At 38.9% G+C, this 24,011-nt stretch overlaps 1 protein-coding gene and 1 long non-coding RNA gene across 9 annotated transcripts in view; one reads left to right on the plus strand and one right to left on the minus strand.

Moving 5' to 3' along the window:
* The window catches only part of LOC125453159 (uncharacterized), a 167,941-nt gene that overhangs the window by 83,257 nt on the left and 60,673 nt on the right, over positions 1-24,011 (plus strand). For 2 of the 3 annotated variants that reach the window (XR_009443960.1, XR_009443980.1), the window contains one exon: positions 18,407-18,498. This is a non-coding gene — a long non-coding RNA (uncharacterized LOC125453159). Of the gene's footprint in view, positions 1-5,810; positions 5,967-18,406; positions 18,499-24,011 lie in introns of all 3 variants that reach the window. The other variant, XR_007247710.1, reaches the window with a different exon arrangement.
* The window catches only part of LOC125453112 (la-related protein 1B-like), a 106,279-nt gene that overhangs the window by 42,131 nt on the left and 40,137 nt on the right, over positions 1-24,011 (minus strand). For all 6 annotated transcript variants that reach the window (XM_048532240.2, XM_048532262.2, XM_048532257.2 and 3 more), the window contains exons 5-11: positions 21,187-21,364; positions 16,658-16,801; positions 14,965-15,120; positions 13,133-13,295; positions 12,897-13,041; positions 7,744-7,918; positions 136-308 (exon numbers count right to left, since the gene is read on the minus strand). In XM_048532240.2, the coding sequence (XP_048388197.1) occupies positions 136-308; positions 7,744-7,918; positions 12,897-13,041; positions 13,133-13,295; positions 14,965-15,120; positions 16,658-16,801; positions 21,187-21,364 (1,134 nt within the window). The remainder of the gene's footprint in view (positions 1-135; positions 309-7,743; positions 7,919-12,896; positions 13,042-13,132; positions 13,296-14,964; positions 15,121-16,657; positions 16,802-21,186; positions 21,365-24,011) is intronic.

A 24,011-nucleotide genomic window follows, 5' to 3' on the forward strand; every position in this document is an offset into this window, starting at 1 on the left:
TGTCTAATGTTTTATGTTGATTCATCTCTGATGTCAATTCCAACATATGGCATACAAATGCTAGCACCAAGAGATCTAACATTAAATTAGTTTGTAACAAATATATTTTGTAGTTAGGAGTATGAAAATGTATACTTTTGGATTCAGTTGTGATGGACGATGTCTTTTCTTCACTTCTATCCAAGAATCAGATTCCAGATCAGGCAAACTTGTTGAAAGCCCCTTAGATACTGTCTGAAGGTTGTTGGCTTCAGCGTTTTTCTTTACATCAACAGGATTTCCTCCCCTTGGGGAGCTAGGAGCAGATTCTGAAAGTCACCAAAAAACAAAGTAAATTTTAAAACAAATGCCCACGCCATGTTACATATGATCACAACTGCACAATTTACTCTTTATAAGCAGATATTTGGCACAACTGATCTATGTCAGTGCTGCAATCCACATTGGTGGCCTCACATTTCATGACTTCAACATTGCATCCCGTTGCTCCTTGCTCTCTCAAATATGCAATCGTCTCAACTGTTTAAGTACTGCCTGCTTCGGCCATTCTTTTTGAAAAGCTCCAGACTCCCATTACTCAATGTGACTATTTCAGATTTATGCCTCCTTGTTTAATACTCACCAATAAGTGAGCACCAGTCAACAATTTGTACTTATAGAACATTTCTAAAATCCCCCAAAGTGAGCGGCAAAACAATTATCATAAAATCAGTCACTGAGTTGCATTAGGTGATGTTGACAGATGGTGGAACTTTCGGTCAAAACAGGTGGGTTTGAAGCCACTTCAAGACAGCACAGGTTCTTTGGGGTTGGGTAGATGTGGGGAAACAAAAAAATGAGAGGTGTTAGATATAGGTGTTAGCAGCAGCCAAGTCAAAACTGAGGAACACAGTCAGCTGCAACTGGAATAGGCATCCTTTGGCATGTAGTTGGCACACATCAGATTTAAGATTTAGGATGGTGGCAATGTCAACATCATGCAGATCAAGGTGAAAGAGAATCATTGGCGGGGATGAATGGCTTTGGCTTTCCAATAATTATCTAGAATTAAAGGTCAAACAATGAAACAGTGGAAGGGTTGTAAAGCATTTTGGTGTGATAAAATTGAATGCACGCATTTAATATTTAAAATAAAACAGGTTTATGGGATGAAGTATCACTGGCAATTCCAGTATTGTTGCCCACCCCAGTTTTGCTGAAGCTGATGTGTTGGGCTGCCTCCTTGAAACACTGCACACCTAAACTGAGTGGACTGCAGAGTGCTGCAAAGAACAAACTTCCAAGTTTTGACCTAGTGACTATGGAGGAACAGTGGGATAATTTCAAGTGAGGATAGTATCTAGCTTGGTAAAATCACAGGCAATGCTGTTCCCATGTTCTGTGATGTCCTCTATAGGTCATAGGTTTGGAAGATGTTGCCAGAAAGGTTTTGGTGGATTATTAGTGAATGTTAATAGTACATACACCACTGAACCAATATTGGAGGGAGTGAATGTTTGTGGAAATGGCGACAATCAAGTGGGCTTTTTTGACCTGATAAGTATCAGGGTTGTCAAACCTTGTTGGAACTGTGGATATTCAGGATTATGAAGGATTTTCCAACTCACTTCTAATCCAAAGCCTGTCACTGTTTACAACGCACAGGAGTCAGGAGAGGAGGTGTTCTTCACAGAATCATCCTCTGATGTGTTGTTGCAGTCACCCATTTTTATGCGATATGGGGTCATGGTAGGGAGTTCAGCAATAGTAACACTGTCGAATGTCAACACAACTTTGGATTGACTCTTGTTGGTGATGGTTATTGCTCGACACCTAGGAGGCAAAAAACATGACTTCCCACTCATCAGGCAATGCCCGCGTCTTTCTGCATATGGACACTGACTGCTTCGGCACCAACATGTGATATCAGCAAACATATCCACTTTGACTTTCGACGTGGATGGAAGGCTAATGATGCAAAGTTTAAGATGGCTGCCCCTAGGGCATTACCCAGAGAAAAATCCTGTTGTGTAAACTGGCACTGTGTTTTCAGATGTTCCAACACCAAAGAGCACTGCGTACATGGGTGAGGGCTGAGGACAGATTCTTGGAGCATAAAGGTATGGATGGTGAAGAAAACATAGAAACGATTGCAAGATTGTCAAGAATGGTATGTTTGTGTAGTTCCATTCAGACAGATAACAGTGAAGGAGCTGAACAGCATTACGTAGTCAATGATATCAAAGGCTGAAGACATGCTGAGAGAGTGATTACTTTGGCCATATAATGTGTCGGGGTGATTTTAAGAGCCATTTTAGTCATGCAGCAGAAATCTGATTAGAATAATTCAAATGTGGAATTACAAGCAAGAGAGACATAGGTTGGGGAAGTATGAACACACCCCAGCTGTTGAGAATTAAGGGGTGTTAGTTTACATGGACAGAGCGATTTTCTTTTGTTGCAGAAGTGAGCATTTTGGAAGTAAATATGAAGGAAGGCACCCAACATGACACAGCCAACATCAATTAAACTAAGAGGCAGAAGGGGAAGTTGGATTGTCAGCAGTCTAATGGGATTGGGCAGGAGATGAGCAAATTTAGTTTGGCACACTCCATGAGGGAAGATAGAAAAAAATAAATTCAACAAAGATGCAATTTCCAGACTTGGCCCTTAGACAGGAATTTGCTCAACAAGCTGGGGAAGTGACAAATAGCTGATCAGGCAGCTGCAATTTAATGGCAAAAAAAAAATTGCCGAAGTTCATAACACAGAGCAAAAGTGTTTAAACAGATCTCTTTTCTACAGCAACAGCTTCACTGTTAAAGCACACTATAAATCAATATATAGCAACATTGAGTGCATAGATCATAGCAAGAGGTAGACGGAGTGTTCTTGTGGCACAGTGGAAGTTTCCTTACCACTCAGCCAGGAAACCCAGGGTAAAGTCCCACTTGCTCCAGAGCTGTGTAATAGCATCTCTGAACAGACGAAGCAAAAAATTTTGAAGTTTTGAAGTTGGTCAGAGTAGAAATTTGGGGTGAAAAGGGGATTCTCCCCCCCCCCCCACCCTTTCCTCATTCTTAGGATGATAGCGTCACTGGTTAAATAGCATTTATTGCCCATTCCTAATTGCTGTGGGTCTGCAGTCACATGTAGTCCACATCAGGTAATGATGGCAGTTTCCTTCCCTAAAGGACATTAGTGAACCAAATGGATTTTCCCAACAATCAATGAATTCACGATCATTAGATCCTTAATTCCAGATATTTACTGAATTCAAATTCCACCATCTGCCATGGCGAGATTTGAACCAGAGTCCCCAGAACATTGACTGGGTCTCTGGATTAACAGTCCAGTGATAATAACACTGTGCCAATACCCTCCCCCTTTAAGATGTCCTTCTTTCTACTAGTAACACTGATGCATAAACTTCAGGTTGCAAATACAGTGGCAGAATAAAACAGTATGAGAGCATCAAGCAGAAGCAGAGCCGCAGGCACCAAAAAAAGCAGCCCACAGTGGCATCATAATCAGCCAAGTGTTTAGCAGTGCAGGTAAAGAATTATAGCTAAATGTTTTCAAGATGTTAATTTAAAAAAGCTTCAAGCTGACAATCAGTAAATATTCATAATCTAACATATAGTAGACCAGGTTGTCTCACTAGATTACACTATGAGAGAGTTGGTGCTTAACAGCAAGACCCATCCTTATCAAGAAAGCTGTGATTTGTTTACTTGGAGGTCAGATATTTCATTTTACTACTTCATGTGTTGCAGGCCTTGCTGGATAAGCTAGCATTCAGCCCCTAAGTGCCTGGAGATGGTAGCCTTCTTCAATTACTGCAGTCCTTGGGCTGTCGGGGCATTTTACAGAGTGAATTCCAGCATTTTGAACCAAGTGACAATGACAGAATGATAATTACAGATTCAAGTTAGGATGGTGCTAGGCTTGGCAGGGACATGCAGTTGGCGTTATTGCCATACACCTGCTGCTCACGTTCTTCTAGGTAGTAGAGGTTTGATATTAGGAATGTGCTGTTGGAGGATGCTTGATGAGTTAGTGCAGTGCATCTTGCAGATGGTACACACTTTGGTAGTCATGATAGTGGATGGAGGTTCCAATCAAGCAGGATTGTGTATCCTGGATATATCAAGTTTTTTTTGAGAATTGTTAGAGTTGCACTCAACACAATTGAAGAGCATTTCATCATATTCCTGATTTGTACCCTGTGGACACCAGACAGGCACGGGAAAGACACAAGAAAAGTCACTCACCACAGAAATTCTAGCCTCCAATGTGCTCTTGTAACCACAGTATTTCTATGGTTAGTTGAATTACTGGTCAATTATATTAACCTCCTGGGGGCTAGTGGGGGATTCAACAATGCAATGTCACTGAATGTCAAGGATTGATGGTTAGATTTTCTCGTTGACAATGATCATTGCTTGACACTTGTGGCTAGCCTGGATGTTGTCTACATCTTGCTGCATATGGATGAGGATTAATTCACTGAGGAATTTCACATGTTATTGGACATTGAGCAAAAATCAGTGAATCCTCACCTTTGACCACATGATTGAGCGAAGTTAATTAAAGACGCAGTTAAAAGATGGTTGGGCCTGGGAGACAGGATCACTAACATATTGCAAATAATCAACTGGAAAGCACGGATGATTTACTGGCGGTGGTTAATAAAAAAACACAAACATTCAAATGTATAAAACAACACCTCTGGATACAGCAAAAAAGTAGTAAACACTAAAACGAGGGAGGGAAAGGAGTTGCAAAGTTTGCTCAAGACAGCAGTTAATAACCCTGAAAGGCGCACTTTCAGAATTCAGATGTCACGAATTCCATACAGTAAAAGAGTAACTCAGTTGAGACAAATTGCAGAAACAGATCATATCCAACAATAAGAGTAATTGCTAGGCAGGAGGATTGTTACAAGGGCAGCCAGAATGCTGACCACAGCATTTGGGAGCATCATCAGATAAATGCGAATGCATCGTTAGCCTGTTCATAAAATCTAGCTCATTGCATATTATTAAATCTAAATGATAGTTATAGAAAATATTTACTAAAATTTCATGTGAAGATAATGGGTCCAACCATTGGTCAAAGTGAGGGACAAGCCTGCCTCTACTTAGTTATAACATTTAGTAGCCTGAAGTCATGGCTTCTACATCATTGAGACAGCAATTTCCTGCCTCCAAAGTTACCACCAAGTCAATGGGGTCAACAGCCCTTCAGACCCAGAGGGGCCAGAGGGAAATGGGGAAAAGGGTCAGAACACTTCAGATGCCTTATGATCTTCCAAACTCAAAATGTTGGAAATATTCCAGTCAGCAGAAGCAGTGGAGAAACAAAATTAACATTTCAAGCTGATGATGCTTTGTCATCTGAAGCATGGATTGTTTTTCACTCCACGGGTGCTGAAGGTGTGTTTTCAGCATTTAATGTTTTTAATTTACCTTGCTCAGCACCTGCAATTCTTTCATATTTTGATGGTTTTCTAGAATTTTCTGTTTAGGAACTATTCCTTTAGATTGGAAATCTAGGATGTAACTCTGCTGTTTAAGAGAAGGTGCAAGGTGGAAACCAACCAGGTTAGCCTAACAAGTTGCCAGGAAATAACTTGCATCACCTTGAAAATTCAACTGATCCGAGTGAGTCAGTCATGGATTTGTAAAGAGTAGCTCATACATGGTGACCCTAACTGATTTTGAAAGAATTTATTAAAGTAATAGATTGGGAAATGTTTCTGGATGTTATTTATATGGATTTTGAAGCATTTGATAAAGGCTGCCATTAAGCACTTGTTTTAATTTAAGTTCAAGGAATTAAAGATAAATTAAAAGATGAACAAAAGGAGACACATGCAGTGGCATAATGGGCAAGATTTGACTGACAGTGCCCTGCAAGAATATGCTGAGGCCCAGAAAGCAAGACAGTTGAAGTTTACTGGTATTACAAAGACTGGTATCATGGTAAGTAGTGCAGATGTAAGCATAAACTATTAATGTAATTTTTTAAATTTAAAAATCAAACAGGCAGAATTGTGACAGATTTTCTTATAAACTAGTGAGAACCTACTTCAGATAAAAAAATGATTACCTTCTAAATAGTGAAAGGCTAGTAGCACAGCAGTCGAGAGACCCGCACATCGATCACTAAAATGTCATGCACAGGCCTAAAAATAGCCTCAAAGAGAAATGAAATGTCAACCTTTATTTCGGAGGACTGGAACAAAAAGTGTCACAGGTCAGGAGGCTATAAAAAGTTCTGATTAGATTACAGAGTATTGTTAGACAGTTCGAGGCACCATACCCTCAGAAAAACATTAGAGTGCAACGACACCTGGAATCTAGGGGGGGAATTACAAATTGCAAAAACTGACTAGGATTGCATCTGTTGCAATTTCAGAGATTAAAAAGCTGACATGATTGAACTTTCGACAATAAAGAAGTGAAGGGATATAGCAGGTATGAGAAACAACTTTGATTGTCAGTGGAGGGACGACCTCTCCCTCTCTCAATGTGGAATATGGCTTTATATCACAGCCAAGCCGCTCAGGAATGAAGCTAGAAAAATCTTTTAAGCATAAGGTGATTGAAATCTGGAATTCCATTCCATAGTGAGGGCAATGCCGGGTCAGTTGTTAAATTTAAAATCCTGAGAATGATAGTTGTTACAAAGGATATTAAAGGGATATGGAAATAAAGGATATGGAAAAGAAGGTGCACAGCGTTAAGTCAAAGATTAGCCATAATCTAATTAAATGACAAAAACAGGCTTAGGGGTTTAAAAGGTTTCTATTGGATCTTTCCTGAAGGTCACATGCTCTCAATCCTGGTAACGTCTATATACATTATCTTGAACATCAATATCCTTGCTGTACCAAACAGCACAGAGCATGCAAATATGCAAGAATTTGTTTTTAAAAATTCCAACACAATTGTACAAGAACTGCAGCTCATCTTACATACAATTATATGTAAGTCAAACATCCACAATGCTCGAAATAGCTTTGAAACCCTCGGCTGATCAACTTGCGATTTTGTTTAAAAAGCATGAACTGAATGTCGCATCTCCAGTGCTGTAACTGTCAGAGAATCTTATTTACTGTGCACTAGTTGAACTAATGCATTGCCCTTTTTGATCACACCACAACACTGTATCAAGCTGCCAGCAAGACTAGCCTAACAAGAGTGGCACTTGGCCTCAAACGAAGTTGACTTTCAACATGAGGAAGAAAGCACAAGGTTAGTACACAAGACAGGGAACAGAGTCAAAAAAATACAATTAGTTGGCAAACAACCCGCTTTTCGAAAAAGAAAAATGAAAAAGGTTGGCATGCTTTTTAACAGCACTCGTGATAAACAAGAATGTCCAATACTGGACAACAATTTTCCTTCTTTGATATTTGCCCTGTCACTATGGCCACTTGCATCCATGTATTCTTCTTCAGCAGTAAGAGAAGGCAACTTCCAAGGTCAGTGCCTCTCCTTCCTTAGCCTAAAGCAAGCATATGTGCCGTAGGGTAAAGACAAAGTATCAGGTTACATTAAATTGAGGCATATTACTTTACTGGTTCATGTCCAATAACCTTGCTGTTCATGGAGATATTTGGGATTTCAAAATTGAGACACTAACATAAGCAAAAGTGGAAAGCAGCAGCAACCAACTATCAAAAATTCAAGGTGTGTGCATTATCAAATGACAGTGGGCTAATATTTCAAACTAAACAATGTACAGTATACTTACCAGTTTGAGAGCCATACATCTGTCCAGGTACAAATTCTGGGCAGTTAATTAAACGGGAAAAGTCAGTTCTTGGAATGTCAGAAACAGGTGGGCCTGGAATAGGCCATTTTTCAGGACTCTCTTTTTTCCTCATTTTCTGGTCCACAATTTGTACCTCTGTACTCCCTTTTAAAGCCTGATTTTGAAAGCACAGCAAGAGCATTGGTAAACAGACAAAAAGATTTGAACGACAGATTCTAAAATGAATTTCAATTTTAAGTTTGCGCTCAAATAAAGTGAATAGTCAAAAAGATCAAAATGAGTGGAGACACCACAGCCAACACATCACAATTACCAAAGTTCAGAACAATGTACTAGGCAAGTTAACATGTGGTAAAATCCTGGAGATATTCGAAATACAAATGGAAATGAGTTAAATGATCCATAACAAGAGGTTTCCGTGTGCATTCTCTTATCTATGGCTTTTGTCATTTGTCCATATGAGTAGATGATTTTAATGCTACGCTATTTTCAAGAACACTCGCCCAATACACAGCACCATTCAACATCCAAACTATGATTTTTTTTTTGAGGGATGGGTGCATGCAGTGGCTATCATTTACTTGGCTTTTGATAAGAGATTAGCACAAAATTAATACGGGGGGTGTATTTTGACTTGGATGGCAGTCAGCAAACTCTAAGAACAAAGAGGCTTTGTCCTATTCCACTGGCAGCCAGTGACTAGTGAGGTACAGTAAGGATCAGTGCTAGGACTTTAGCTATTCATACTATAAGATACTACTTCGATTTAGTTCCCTCATATAAATCATATCTAAGTTTGCACATGACAAAGCTGGGAGGTAGGGTGAACAAATGTGTCAGAGGTGAATAATTGTGAGGTTATTCACGTTGGTTGCAAAAACAAAGTCAGATTATTTGACTAAAGGCAAATTGGAAAATGGGGAGGTAGAGTGAGACTTGGGTACCATACAATAGTCACCAAATGTAAACATGTAGGTGTAGCAGGTAATGAATAAGGCAAATAGTACGTTGCCCTTCATAGCAGGAGGGTTTGAATATAGGAGCAATTATACAGGGCCATGGTGAGACTACACCTAAGAATACTGTGCGTTGTATTGGTTTCCTTATCGGGAGGATTGATTTTCTGGCTATGGAGAGTGCGCAACAAAGATTTTACAGTCTGATTCTCTAGTGACAGTAATTGTATTTCTCTCCTCCTCCCACTTGATTTAGAGACTTGAGTGATGCTAATGTCCTCAACCATGAAGACTGACACAAAGTAGCTATTCAACTCTACAGCCGTTTCCTGACTCTTCATTATTATTTCCCCATCCTTGATCACTAAGGAGCCAATGTGCATTTTGACCTTTTCCTCCCTTCTTTAAAAGGAGCTCATGCTGTCTGTCTTGATTGAACTAGAATGTTTACCTGAAATGCATATTTTCTTGCTTTCGATTATTTGTTTGGTCATCTTTGTTGGTTTTAAAAACTTTCCCAATCCTCTAGCTCCTCGCTAATTCTCGGGTCCATTGGAAAAAAAGCATGCAATTGCCTGTTGTCCTCAACTTCCCTGGTTAACCATGGCTGGCTTATCCCCTTCCTCAAATTATTTTCCTTACTCAAAAGTATCTTTGCTGTGAGACATTAAGTTTTTTTTTAAAAACACCCTCAAAATGCCTGCCAATGTAATTTTATGAACAGAACAAAGTTTATGGCATACAAAAAAAACAAACAAAAAAAGAAAGAGGGTGGTGGTGGTGGTTGTTGGGGTGGGGGAGCGGAGAAAAGAGAAAACAAAACAAGTATTCTGCTCAATGCAACTAATTGAGGCAAATAGCCAAAGTAAACTTTTTTAGATTTTCACATTTACAAACTTTATGGATTCTTCAACATCAGTAAAGGGGTCACACTTTTTCTACTTTAAAACTTGCTTTTAAAATAGCACAACAGCATCTTCAGTTAATATCTCCTTCACAGACAGTGATAGCACAGTTTTGTTTCCAAACAACACAAATTCTTAAAACTCTTTTCGTACACAGCTTTCTTCACTCGTTCCTTCTCTCACTGAGATTAAACCACTGAGAATTTCCTTTCAATCCAAACTAAATTTAGAGATTATTAGCCTTGCAACAGCTCTTCTGCCACTGAAAGGTTTTCTCTAACATAAGCTGACACTGCCCACTTACTGACATCGACTTGTTTCGGTCTCCCTGTGACACAGCATACCTTGTTGCTCGCTATCAAACTTTTAAAAAAATCTTTTCCACTTCCTATTTTCTGAAACACTGATTTTTTTTCCCTTGAAGGCTTTTTTTAAAACAGTCTCACTTCAAACACAATCAAATATTCAAACCATCAAGCTACGCATAACTTGATTTACGTTTGCACCCAAGTTTCCATACAATAATAATCCATTAATTACTTATGCCACCTTCTGTGGGATGAAAATAGCTAAGATTAGATCTTTTAAATAAAATGACAGACAGTACAATTCATTGAGGTGGTTCTGTAAAACAAAGTGCTTACTGTTTTTTGGTGTGCATGTGGAATGGTGTCACTTTTCCTATTGAAATCTGTTCTTTAAACTGATCCTCTCACCAATACATTTAGTGGTCACCTTTGTAAGTTTATAAAGGATCAACCAGTCAGGAATGCTTGACAGGCAATCACACTCACTTTAGCCAATCTAGAACCACTGACGTAGTGTATTTTGTTAAACCTCATTTGTTGTGCTCTGAATTTTCTTCAGACAAATTTCCCAGTCATTCACATTAAAGATGGAATTTACTCTGAAAACTCAAAGTTGTCAGAACACCATACTGACAGGCAAGATTAAATCTAAAGGAAATGTCACTGTCAATAGTAGTGTGTGCAGTCTTGGGGGTCTCATCACAGAACGTTCAATGAAGTCAAATTTGTCAGGATGAAAATTTAAATGAGGTAAATCTTGAGGCACATCAATTCATTAGGCTATTCAAATTCCAAACATATTGATAGGATTAAAAGAAAACAATTACTCCCGCTGCCTTGAATACCATCAATTTAATATTTTAGTACGTGAAGGAAGGAAAACAAGACAAGACAATCAGATAAATTTGTTAAGACAGTTGTTAGAACATGGCTGCAAATGCAGGAAGTATGGAGGGGCAAAAAATATTTCTTCAAAAGAAATAACAAGCACAATTAGGCACGTAGGAGGAAACAAAGGGAGCAGAATGACAGCTCTAAGTAAGAAATGGTATAGACAAAAGCACTGGATGGTTTTCTTCTGTACCAGAATGTTTTACTACTGCAAGAAAGAAATCCATTTAAAACTATTTGCACCTGAATGACAAAAATTTTATATTATGGACTGGAACATTAAGAAAGTTTTGGAAAAGTATCTTCACAATTAAAAGTCATGCATGCACTTTGAAACTTAGCAGGACTCAATTACTGGGGTTCCCATCCTTCCAATGCCTACCTTATCCCCCTTTCAGTGCATTACTTTTAACATATTTGCAACTTTGACAAATCTAAACCAAGTTTCAGAATTCTAAAGTATCAAACATGAGTTAAGTGTAGCATGCAGGAAAAGATTATTTATACTTGACTAGTTTACAACAAGATGGGCTGGAATTAAAGCCCTTTAAACAAAAAGCATTGACAAAGTAGAGGTTTTCTCCATGTAGCACGCTCGGTGTCTAATGATTGCTGCTCCTCACACATCTATAGCAGTCTTTCCATTATGTAGAAGAGGCAAGCATCAAGAAATGACTTGACCGGAACAGGAACTAACACTGCAAAAGGTGTTAAGTATCACACTGGCAAACTGAGCTAACTGGCCCTAATAAAATGGCAATTACTAAGCACATCAATCTCTGTCAAACTTCTGAAAATATATTTCAAAATCCATCAAAATTAACTTGCAGATTTATAACACTAAGTTTCAAAGAAAAACAGCAAATAAAATTATTTACTCATGTAAACTGGCATGAGTCATTACCACTACTCAAGAGGGGAAAAAAGCTGGAATATGAAATTTGGAACAAACCTTGTTTTCAGCAAAATAAAGGCAAATTACAAGCACAAAACGGCTATGAATTAAATTCAAACAATATCCGCCTTGGGACTTACTCCAGTAGTGGAAAGAATAGCATTTCATATCCGTATGTGGCAGTCAGATACACTGTCATGTTTAACATATTGTTTCATAAACAGGAATGCCACATACATGCACAGTTGGACAATTTTGAGACACATTCAAGCTGTTTAAAATGCAAATCAATTCCTTCTTAGTTGCAACATCAATATTTCATGCATATTAAAAACAGTGTATTTTGCTAATAGCGGTGTTCAAAATTTGGGAAATTCAACCCTACAAAATGCAATAATTTTGTACCATTATGTACTTTAGTTAAAAATTCATTGCCTTCATGACCATCAGTTGACACCCTCCCCTCTGAGCCTTCCAAACGTTTTAAGTAATGATTTAAGTTGAGACTTAACGTGTAGTAATTCAGGAAGTTGCTGCATTAGCTAAAAATGCAGTCTTTGGATGAATTTAGATCATGCCGACCCTTCAGATAAGAAGATTCCAACAGAATTCAAACAGTAAGTCCTCCTGGTGTCCCATCCATTATTTCTATGCTCCCTCCACACCCCATCCATTCAAATTAACACCAAGATTGATCAATCTCATTGATGGTCGAAGCACATTGTTTGGAGTGAAATATAATAAACATTTGACAGCAAAATGACATGCATCATACAAAACATCAGACATTTCAATAAATTAACTTTAATAAATCATACTTGCAGACTGAGAAAGTAACTCCCTTCAAAGGCATGCACATCTTTTACACAAAAATTTGCAATTATCACCTTTAACATTGCGATGTATTCTAAGGCACTTCACAGTTACATCATCAATTACATAATTTGGAGACTTGCAAGACGGCAGAATTAGCTTGGAAATGTAGGAAGGCCAGAGGAGGTTACAAAGATGAGGATGCACAGGGTTACGGAGGGTCTTGAAAGCAAGGTTAAGAATTTTAAAATTAATGCGTTCTCAAACTCGAGTCAACACAGGTCAGGGAGGATGGGTAGTAGGCAGAAAACAAAAGTTCAACCCGTTTTCTGCATTTTACATTTCAGAAACAGAAAGGCATTACCTCCAAAATGAGATTTACATCTGTAGTTAGAGCTTGTACCCGGTGGAAACTGGCTATCAGGGAAATGGGTAGGAAACCTTGTTCATCCATCTTCCTCCGTAGGAAGAAATCTCTTTCCAGGTTTTCTGTACTGAAGTAGTATTCACTAAAAAACAAAACACCTACATTAAAATATTTTCCCAACTAGGATGTCATTGAGAAAGCATTGCAATAATATCACAAGAAATGTCACATACATTTGTCGCTTAATGTACTCCTTCAGCAAGGTTTCATCCACTGTGTACATCTGGGCTCCACTTCCATCATCATAATAGTACATCATGTTAGTGTTGTATTCTGGTATATATTGGTCAGAGGTATCATATGATTGCTTATACCCATACGGGTAGTCGTAATTCACTGAGGAGAAAGTAACCTAAATCAGTTGTGTTAGAAAACTTACATTCACATTTGAATGTTAATCATACAAAGCTTCAAATCTTATGCTTCTGTGCATGTTTGGTCACTTCACAGGACTATAAATTTTTGCACACCATGCATTACTTAAATATGCTACTTAAAGCTTATTTTCAGTATCTCAGCCCAGGATAATTGCAACTCCTATGATGGAAACCTCAAATTTCTTCATTTAAAACAGAAGTTTCTCAATCACGTATAAACATGACGTTTATCAAAATTAATTACTTCTGAAATTCCTCAGAAAACTATCAATAATATTAGCCAATGCTAGCCCTTAAATGGATTAAGTCTCCATTTTTACCCTATGAAAACAATGAATGAAAATCACATGAATCTTGGAAAATTCTTTGTAATTTTATGAAATCAAAATGTCCTTTTCACACAAAAACTATGTTCAGCCATGAATCATCTGTCATTCTTGATGAACACAAACTGGCAATGTGCTCCTGAGCCAAAGAGACAACCACTTAAATTTTGAACAATAGAGCTTATAGCTGCGTTATGCAGTTTATGGAATTCAAATAGGTCAAGCAGCAGACCCCAGAAATCAAATTACCTGTTTAGTTTTAGCAAGGTGGCTGTGCATCCATGAAAGCGTACAATCTCACAATTAAGGTAAACTTTGATATGTTCTATAAGGGGATCAGCCAACCATGCTCAAGATATGAGTATGAATAATTGTTACTACTTAAAAGTAGCAGTCAAGTGGCACGTGCAGCCCCTTACTCTGACATGATCCAATATTAAAGTCAGGGCATTACTACACAGTTTTCCTTAAACACTAGTCATTGGTTAAGGAGTTGTTTGGGCTGGAGCAATTCAGCTATTAAGAGAGACTGCATAGGCTAGAGATCTTTTCCTTAGAACAGAGAAGGTGCTGAGGTGGGAATCTGATTGAGTTGTACAATGTTCTGAGTGGTGGGTCAAATCTTAAGACAACACAGTAGCTAAATGGTTAGCGCTGTTGCCTCACAGATAGTCTCCCAAGGCCAGAGCAGAATTTGGGTCCTTGGTACTGTGTAGAGTTCGCATGTTTTCTCCGTGTGGATTTCCACTGGTGCTCTGGTTTCCTTCCACAGTCCAAAGATGTGGAGATTAGCTGAGTTGGCCACAGTAAATGCAAGGTTACGGGGATAGGATGGGAAGCTGGGATGCCCTTCGGAGGTCAGTGCAGTCTCGATGGATCAAACGGCATCTTTCTGTACTGTAGGGATTCTTTGATTATAAATCTACAGGCTGTTTTACAGAGACCCCCCCCTCCAAGCTACGTCTATTGATGTTTGTTTGAAATGCTGTGTTGTCCATGCATGGGCCAGTAAGCTATTGTCAGTTCAGCAATCCCTGATGTACTGCAGCAGAGTTTCCAAATATTGGAGGCATTCCTGGAGGTTTCAAAGATATCGACTACATTGCCAGTGATAGAAACCCTAAGACATTCAGTCTCGGAAACAGAATGGTTATCCACTGCTGTGCAAGTTGGGTGGAGGTATTCATTACATAAAACCCACTTTCTTCAACCACTGCAGTTTCCTTGTGTTTCGCGTTCTAGGTTGTAACAAGACGCACGGTTGATGGAATTAATACATCAATTCTATTCACATACACTTACCACGTGAGTTTCCCCTGCCACGCCCTCGACCTCGACCCCGGCCTCGGCCTCGGCCTCTGAAACTGCCTCGTACACCACCACCTTCACTTCTAACACTACCAACTTCATCAGCATCATCCCTTCTGTCTCTATCGCGCTTGTCATCTCGGCGCCAACCTTCACAAAAATGAGTTTGTATTATTCAAGTGCAGCTACCAAGGACACCGTTCTAAAATTTCTGGTCATTTTAAAGTCAGTGATCATGACAGGAAACAACTTAAATCATATATCACAACTCAGTGTCGATGCTTTCTGTCACTCTATTTTCTTGACTTGGAGGAGTCACTAGATAGAATTTTCTGCTTTTAGAATTTTTCAGGTATTTGAGCTAGTTCTTGCTTGCTCACCTGATGGTGGGTTTCAATTAAAAGAAGTCTCTCAAGACTGGAAGATCAATAAGTGGCATCCAAGGCTTTTCGGGGAGCCAACAAACCCACTGGCAGGACTGAATACTGCTGAAGCATATAAGGGAGGGAGGGTGACTGTGTCTCAAAATCCTTGTACAAATCAGTGGAGGGGAAAGCCTTTTGGAGAAGTCTGTAGGTCTAACGGAATTTTTTTTTAAAAAAAAATTGATCTTTTCATGAAAAACAGAGAAGGCCTCAATGGCTCCTCCCCTTGCCACAGGAAAGTTGTCGTCATCCTGTCAACTCAAAGGTGGCCCATATAAAGCTGAAAAATTGTAACAGCTTCAAGTTATCTCCACAGTCACTTAAATGCTGCCAGGTAGGTTGATGGTTTCAGTTTGATGTTGGCTCCATTAACATCAGTTAGAGATACAAATGTTTTGGGGAGCTGACCTAGTATTGTCACACTTGCTCTGGGTGACATCAAGCACATTTTCAGGCCTCAGTACTTTTACATGGGTCATGTGCTTCAAATGAAAACTACTTTACAGACATTAGTGTCATTTCCATTGGAAATGCTAAAGTAGTAAAAGATTCACACTTTGATAACCTGAACCATGAATGTGTACAAATAGCTCCCAATGTCACGTTTTATCATTTTACTCCTCAACAAATCACTTGGCACGCTGTCTGGAGAAAATAAAATTTGTAAACACTCAGTCGATTTTCTGCAGACCAGTCAGTAAAGTACAGGTAAAGTCATCATTGTCCTGGAGAACTATAGGTCGACTCTCTCAGAGATAGGTAACTGGTGGTGATTTAGCTGAAGGGCCACTACGCCTCAGGCAAGGGAAGAGGTCGAGAAGGAGTGTCCTTCATGACAAATCAACTAGTGTGAAAATTGAACCCACACACTTGGCATCAGACTGCCTTGTAAACTAAGTGACTCTCTAGACCAATCAGTATCAATCAACTGAATGCTGGATAACTTACGTTGGCTTCTCACGATTCTTGGTCAGCTGTTCTTCAAAAATTTTTTTGAAGAAAACACTCATCTTGTGCGCTACAGTAAGTTTAGCAAAAATATTTTGACCATTTTAAGGTTCAGTCCATGCTCTGAAAATAATCTGAATTTGACAAAGTTTACATGTGCTTTACTGACATTGCTGATATCCAAGAGACAAGGAAAGCATGAGTTTGCACTGGAGTCTCTTAGATATTGCAACAGCTATTTCTATGTAAAATCCTGGGCATGCTTAAAAATAAACACACACTTATCAAAAAGTGTGTGTGTGTTCGGTACTTACTTCTTGAATAATCATTTCTTTTGTTGTTTTGCATTGATCGTGTTGTATCTGCCTGAGATCTTGAACTGTTACGTGAGCTAGGCCTTTCTTGTCCATCTTGTTTCACTTCATCCAGTTGTAAAGGAACCCATTTATGCTTGTTTGCTAAAATATTTTAAAACAAAAAGGATGATTGTGAGCACTTATATAACAATAGCCTTTGAAATAATTTTACAGGAATCAAATGAAACAATCCTAAAGAATTGCGTTTTGAATTGAAAATGCCAAAATATTTGCCCCCTATCGCAACACTACACTCAAAAACAATGAATGGAGATAATAAAACTAAGCAGGTAAATGATTCAACTTGCAAAAGGAGTTTTAAAAATGACTATTAAGGTAACAAAATACCAGTAAAGTTCAAACATTTAATAATGATTGACTAAAAAACAACTCAGATTAACAGACCACGGTATAGCTGAGCAATGAAAGTCACAGTTGCTGCCAGAATTGCTGAGCTTTTCCAGCGATTCTGGTTTTTGCTAAACTACACTAATGTCAGTTAGCTACATTCGGTCCATATTAATTGAATGGTAACATTCTAGCACACCACAACGTAAGGTATCTGCGTTGATGAAGGGTCACCGGACCAGAGATGTTGACTGATTTTTTTCTTCAACAGATGCTGCCAGACTTACAGCTTTTTCAGTAACTTTGTTTTGGTATATTATTGCAATGCAGTTTGAGACTTTCACTCAAAACGTGAAAATTCTATTTCAGGAGGATCTCTCAGTTCAAGACACGAGACTAATCACGGGGCTAATCTACAGTGAGAAACAAAAAGACCTTAGTTATGGAAAGTACAAACATCTACCAATTTTTTTTTAAGAAGAGATTTCTATTCTAAATACAGCTCCACAGCAAGGCCTTCAGTACCTGAAAAAGGTGGAAGCAGTTTCAACAATAACCGGAAAAAGTTAGAGGTTCTACCTTTCCTAGATTCTAAGCCTAACAGTTGACTGACAGCAGCAGAAGGGTTTCTAATCCTGAAATTGCTTATATGGCACATAAAATATTCAAAACTTAAGAAAATGTGAAAACAATTGGGTACATTTTATATATTTAGCTGGTCTACTTCTCCTTCTACTTCAAATATTTTTGGCTCATTTTCAAAAAGGGCTCTAGGGAAAGAGCAAGGGAATAGGACTAATTGAAAAATCACTTTCCAAAAAAGTTAGAACAGGTAGGAAGTACCTGTGCCAAGATTCCATGTCAAGTCTGATGAATTTTTCAATGGCACAATTGGCTGAACAGCCTTCAGTATTGTAAAATTCCATGAGATGATTCTGATATCAACTTAGAAGAAAATTAAAAGTAATCCTCTAGTGACTAAGATCCAACTCTCCTCTTCCTATTATACATAAGCTGTCCTTACTTCAGGTTGGAGAGTGTTGAAACAAAAAATTAATAATCAAGTGTCAAACTGACATACCAAGTTGCGTTCCACAGGTAGAAAATCTGTGACCCTGGAATTTACTGCCTATTTAAGACTTTATAAGGGCAACACCATGAAGCTATCATTTGATAGCCAGTGTTTTGGCAATGTTAGCAGTCAAGCAACTTCTGAGACGAACAGTTGACATCCTGCAGCATATGGAGTTTCTGCAAGATTGCCTACAATCGATACTAAGCACAGAACGGCAAATAACACTGGATAAAATTTTGAAAATACTGAGAGAATGCAAAAATAACTGTTTTCTTTCTTGACAGAATATTGTGAACTCAATCCCAGAGAACAGCAAGCAGAGAAATAGGCAGGAAATTCCAGGGTCGCATATCTTCTATCTGTGAAACAACACTTGGTATGTCAGTTTGACACTTAACTATTAATTTTTGTTTCAACATTCTAATCTGAAGGAAGGACAGTGTGTGTAATAGGAAGAGAAGAGTTGGATCTTAGTCAGCAGAGGATTACTGTTGATTTTCTTTTCTTCTTCTGAGTTGATATCACAACAATTGTAAACAAATCACACCTTCAAAATGGCCACTTGGATACAAGATTCGCTCGAAGGTAGGAGACAGTTGGACGTAGTTGCTTTTTGGACTGGAGGCCTGAGAACAGCAGTGTGTCACAAGCATCAGTGCTGGGTTTACTGCTTTTTGTCATTTATAGAAAATGATTTGATGCACATATAGGAAGAATGGTTAATAAGTTTGCAAGTGACACCAAAACTGGTTCTGGAGCGGACAGTGATGGTTACCTTAGAGTACAACAGGACCTTGATCAGAAGAGCAAATAGGCCTACAAGTGGCAGATGAGGTTTAGTTTAAGGAAAAGTGGGGTGCTGTATTTGGTCAGGCAAATCAGGGTGGAATTTACACACTTGATGGCAAGGTCCTGGGGAGTGTTGCTGAACAAAGAGTGGAGGTTCATAGTTCCTTGAAAGTGGAGTCACAGGTAGACAGGATGGTGAAGGTGGTGTTTGGTATGCTTTACTTTATTGGCCAGTGCACCGAGTATAGAAGTTGGGGTGTCACTGTTGCAAACAAATAGGACATAGCATTCCAAAAGTGGCTAAACCAATGTTCAATTCTGGTCCTCCTGCTATAGGAAAGATGTTATGATACTTGAAAAGATTCAGAAAAGACTTACAAGGTTGTTGCCGGGGTTGGAGGGTTTGACTGCTAGGGAGAGGCTGAATAGGCTGGGACTATTTTCCCTGGAGTAGAGGTTGAGGGGTGACTTATAGAAGCTCATGAGGGGCATAGATAGGGTGAAATAATCAAGGTCTTTTCCCCAGGGTGGGGTGTTCCAAATAATAATAATTCTCCGTCAAAATACAATCCCGGTTATGACATACTTTCAAGTGAACCAGGGGTCACAAATAAAGCTACGTATGTGCAGATTCTATATCACTAACAATCATTGGAGAGCAATTTATTGTTAGTTTGTGAATTTTTCCAGTCTCATTGCTTTCCAAGTGCTGTTGTACATACAGGATTTGAATGTTTATTAAATATGTAAACTATGAAGCATTACAATATAGTTTCCATTCTGCTTTGATTTAAAATTGGAGGAAACCAGTTATTAGAAAAAAAGTAACAGAATTATGCAAATACATAAGCCATTAACGTATGTTCTGACAAACCAAAGCTACCAAGAAAAATTGTGCCAATTTATAGTTACATCTGATAAGCACAACTGCCAAGAAATAAGAGTTGGTTATAAGAAATCCAGTCAGTCAATCATTTTAAAGAGGAAAAAACGCAGCAAGATCCAGATAGTATGCAGGCTTGGGCTGACAAGTGTCAAGTAACATTCATGCTACACATATGCCAGGCAATGACCATTTCCAATGACAGACAAGACAGACAGAATCTCATTATTACCACTTGACGTTCCATGTTATTACCTTCACTAAATCCCCCACAATCAATATCCTTGAGGTTACCATTGAGAAACTCAAACTGACCCAACAGTGGCTACAAGAGCAACTCAAAGGCTAGGGATTCTGCAGCAAGTAGCTCACCTCCTGACTCCCCAGAATCTGCCCTCTATCCATATGGCACAAGACAGACATGTGATGGAATACTCTCTTCCACTGGCCTAGATAGCTGCAGCTATAGTAACACTCAAGCAGCTTGATACCATGCAGGACAAAGCAATCCGATTGCTTGGCACCACATCCACAAGCATCCAGTCCCCCTACCACTGATGCTCAGTAGCATGTACTATCTACAAGATGCACTTCAAAAATCCAATGATCTTTAGACGACACTTTCCAAACTCATGACCACTTCCACCTAGAAGGATAAGGGCAGCAGATACATGGGAGCACCACCACCTCCTAATCACCCACCATTCTGATTTGCAACTATACCACTGCTCCTTCAGTGTTGTTGGATCAAAGTCATGGCTTTGCCTCCCTCTCAGAATTGTGGGGTTACCTACAGCACGTGGACTGCCGCAGTTCAAGAAGGCAGCTCGCCAGCAACTTCGAAGTCAACTTAGGAGAAGTAGTAAAGGCAGGCAGGCAAGCCAGCAACACCCGCATTCCACAACCGGATTAAAAAATATAGAAAACATGTCCACAACTTAGGTCCCGTAATGGACAAAATTGAGTTTATAGTTTAAACTGTAACATTAACATTTGTCTTATGTATATAGGGAAGTGAATCAAAAGCCTGGTATCTGAGTGCACACCATACGTAGAAACTGCCTTTAGTTTGCCCATATTCAATGGTAAACTTTTTTTTAAAAATAGTGGTTCACATTGTGGGAGCAAAAGAGAAAATCTAATTGAGCCAGGCTAAAATCATACCAATGAGTCAAAAATATAGTTACAAGCTTTTAAATTCTTAAAAAAAGGAAGACAGCAGTGTACGTATGGTACAAATGCTGATTAATTCCAACAGGCAGTGCAACAGTTGAATTAGAACTCAAAAAATTGAGCATTTAAAATACACAGATGAAGAAATTGGAAGTAAATACCCAAAACAAATTTTAAAAATGCTGAAAACAGGCCATGAAGTTTCTGTGCAAATCATACCTTTCTTCCCCTTTTGTGAAGATCCCTGGGATTCATCTTCGATTGTTGACTTTTCTTCTTCGTTTTTCTGCACTTCTCTGTTTTCTTTACTTTCACTGTTGTCTTTCTTTTCAGATTTGTCTTTCTTCTTATTTTTATTCAGTGGCTTTTTGTTTGGTTGGTTCATGATATTATGGTGCTATGAAAATGAGGAGTCAGTATTACCTCGTAGAATTAATACTCAATTTGACATTTCAACGCAGCGCAGCCTTTTTCAATCAATTACCAAAAAATACAGAATTTTCCCCATTGTAAGTTAAAATCATCTATAGCAATTATGTGGTTTGGGAGGCAATGTGAACAAATTCAATTACAGAAATTTGAGCATATACAGTTATGCTTTAACACTTGTAGCAAATATAAGAACACTTAAAATATAGCCAGGCGACATAATTTAACAGCAGCATTACACCTCAAATGGTGAAAGTTTTAAACTGTAATACACTGCTTAAGTGTCTATTACATTGCAAATCAAGACACCTGGAAATAATTTATCCAAGGAAATGTAAATAGTAAAATACCAATGGCTTGACTGCTGTAAAAGAACGATGCTTGTTATTCACTTTGAAAAAAAAATCAAATTAAAAAAATCTTTGAGCAAGCCATAGACCTCAGAATTTGTCTTTACATCTTTGACAGGAATTCTAGAGCATCTGCAAACAGTTCAAGAATCACGGATCCTGATCAGATTAAAAAGTCTTCAGGCAGCAAAGTGATGAGGAAAAATAATCAACATTCAAAATTTTATGATGAATGGAGAAAGTGAATTAAACATTTGGATGTGCACGTGATTGAAGGAGAAACGTATACAGAAATCTCAAACTTTTCATAAAAGTTTAATTCTATTTCAAAAATCTGCAATAATAAATTTACTTCTGACTAAATGAGAACTAAAATGTTCTTAATTCCTACTCTGTGCTATTGATTTTCTAACTCATTTGCCTTTTTCAAGTCACTTAGAGCTGCAGGCTCATACAGTCAGAGTTATAGAGTTGTATAGCACAGAAACCAACCCTTCGGTCCAACTCATCCATGCTGGCCAGCTATGCCAAATGAATCTAGTCCCAGTTGCCAGCATGGCTCTATAAACCCTTTCTATTCATATACCCATCCGGATGCTATTTTAAATGGTGTAAATTGTACTAGCCTCTACAACTTCTGGCAGCTCATTCCATACACACACATCCCTCTGCGTGAAAAGCTGCTGTGGGTCCCTTTTAAATATTTCCCCTCTCACCTTAATTCTCTAGTTTTGGACTCCCCCACCCTGGGGAAAAGACCTTAGCTGTTCATTATCTATGCCCCTCATGATTTTATAAACTTCTATAAAGTCACCCCTCAGCCTCTGACACTCCAGGGAAAATAGCGCCAACCTATTCAGCCTCTCCCGATAGCTTAAAACGCTGGTAACATCCTTGTAAATCTTTTCTGAACCCTTTCAAATTTCACAACATCCTTCCAACAGCAGGGAGGCCTGAACTGCAAGTAGTATTCCAATTGTGGCCTAAGCAATGTCCTGTACAGCTGCAACAGGACCTCCCAACTCCCACTTAGCGCACTGTCCGTAAAGGCAAGCAATACCTTCACTATCCACTCTCCACCTGCGACTCCACTGTCAAGGAATGATGAACCTGCACTCCAATGTCTCTGATCAGCAACACTCTCCAGGAGCTTATTACTAAGTGTATAAATCCTGCCCTGATTTTCAGCACCTCATTTCTGAAAATTAAGCTCCGTCAGCCCATTGGCTCATCTCATCGAGATCCTATTGGAGGTAACCTTCGTTGTCCAATACACCTCCACATATCTGCCATCTGCAAAATTACTGAGTATATCTCATGTCCACATCCAAATTATTTATAAAAGTGACAAAATGCAGTGGACCCACCACCGATCCTCATAGGATGCCACTGGTCACAAGCCTCCAGTCTGAAAAGCAACCATCCTCCACCACACACTGTCTGCTATCTTTGGGCCAGTTCTGTATCCAAATGGCCGGTTCTCCCTGTATCCCATGTGATCTAACTTTAGCAAACACCTCATTAAAGTCCAAACAGATCACATTCACCAGTGATGAAACATGATCTCCTACGCACGAAGCCATGTTGACTATCCCTAATCAGTTTTTGCCTTTCCAAATACATGTAAATACTGTCGCTCAGGATTCCCTCCAACAGCTTGCCCACCACTGATGTCAGGGTCACAAGTCTATAGTTCCCTGACTTTTCCTTACTGCCTTTAAGTAGTGGCACCTTGTTATCCAACCTCCAGACTTCCAGCATCTCACCTGTGGCAACTGATGATACAAATGTCTTAGATAGGGCCCCAAGCAATCGCTTCCCCAGATTCCCACAAAGTTCTAGGGTCCACCTGATCAGTCCCAGTATTTATCCACTTTTATTCGTTTCAAGATGTCCAGCACCACCACCTCTGTATATAGACATTTGTCAAGATTGCACTATTTATTTCCCCAAGTTCTGTATCTTCCATTTCCTTCTCCACAATAAACACTGATGGAAAATACTCATTTGGTATCTCCCCATCTCCCACAGTTCTACACATAGGTGGCCTTGCTGATCTTTGTTTTCCTATTCTCCCCTAGTTATCCTTTTGTCCTTAAAATGAATCTGTAGAATCCTTTTAGATTTTTCTTAACCCTATTTGCCAAAGCTATCATGTCACTTTTTTGATATCCTGATTTCCCTCTAAAGTAAACTTCTATTACCCTATACTCTTCTAGGTATTCGCACGATCACTGCTGTCTAAAGCTGACAATTGCTTCCTTT

Source organism: Stegostoma tigrinum, chromosome 1 (assembly GCF_030684315.1).
Source record: "Stegostoma tigrinum isolate sSteTig4 chromosome 1, sSteTig4.hap1, whole genome shotgun sequence".
Classification (NCBI taxonomy): domain Eukaryota; kingdom Metazoa; phylum Chordata; class Chondrichthyes; order Orectolobiformes; family Stegostomatidae; genus Stegostoma; species Stegostoma tigrinum.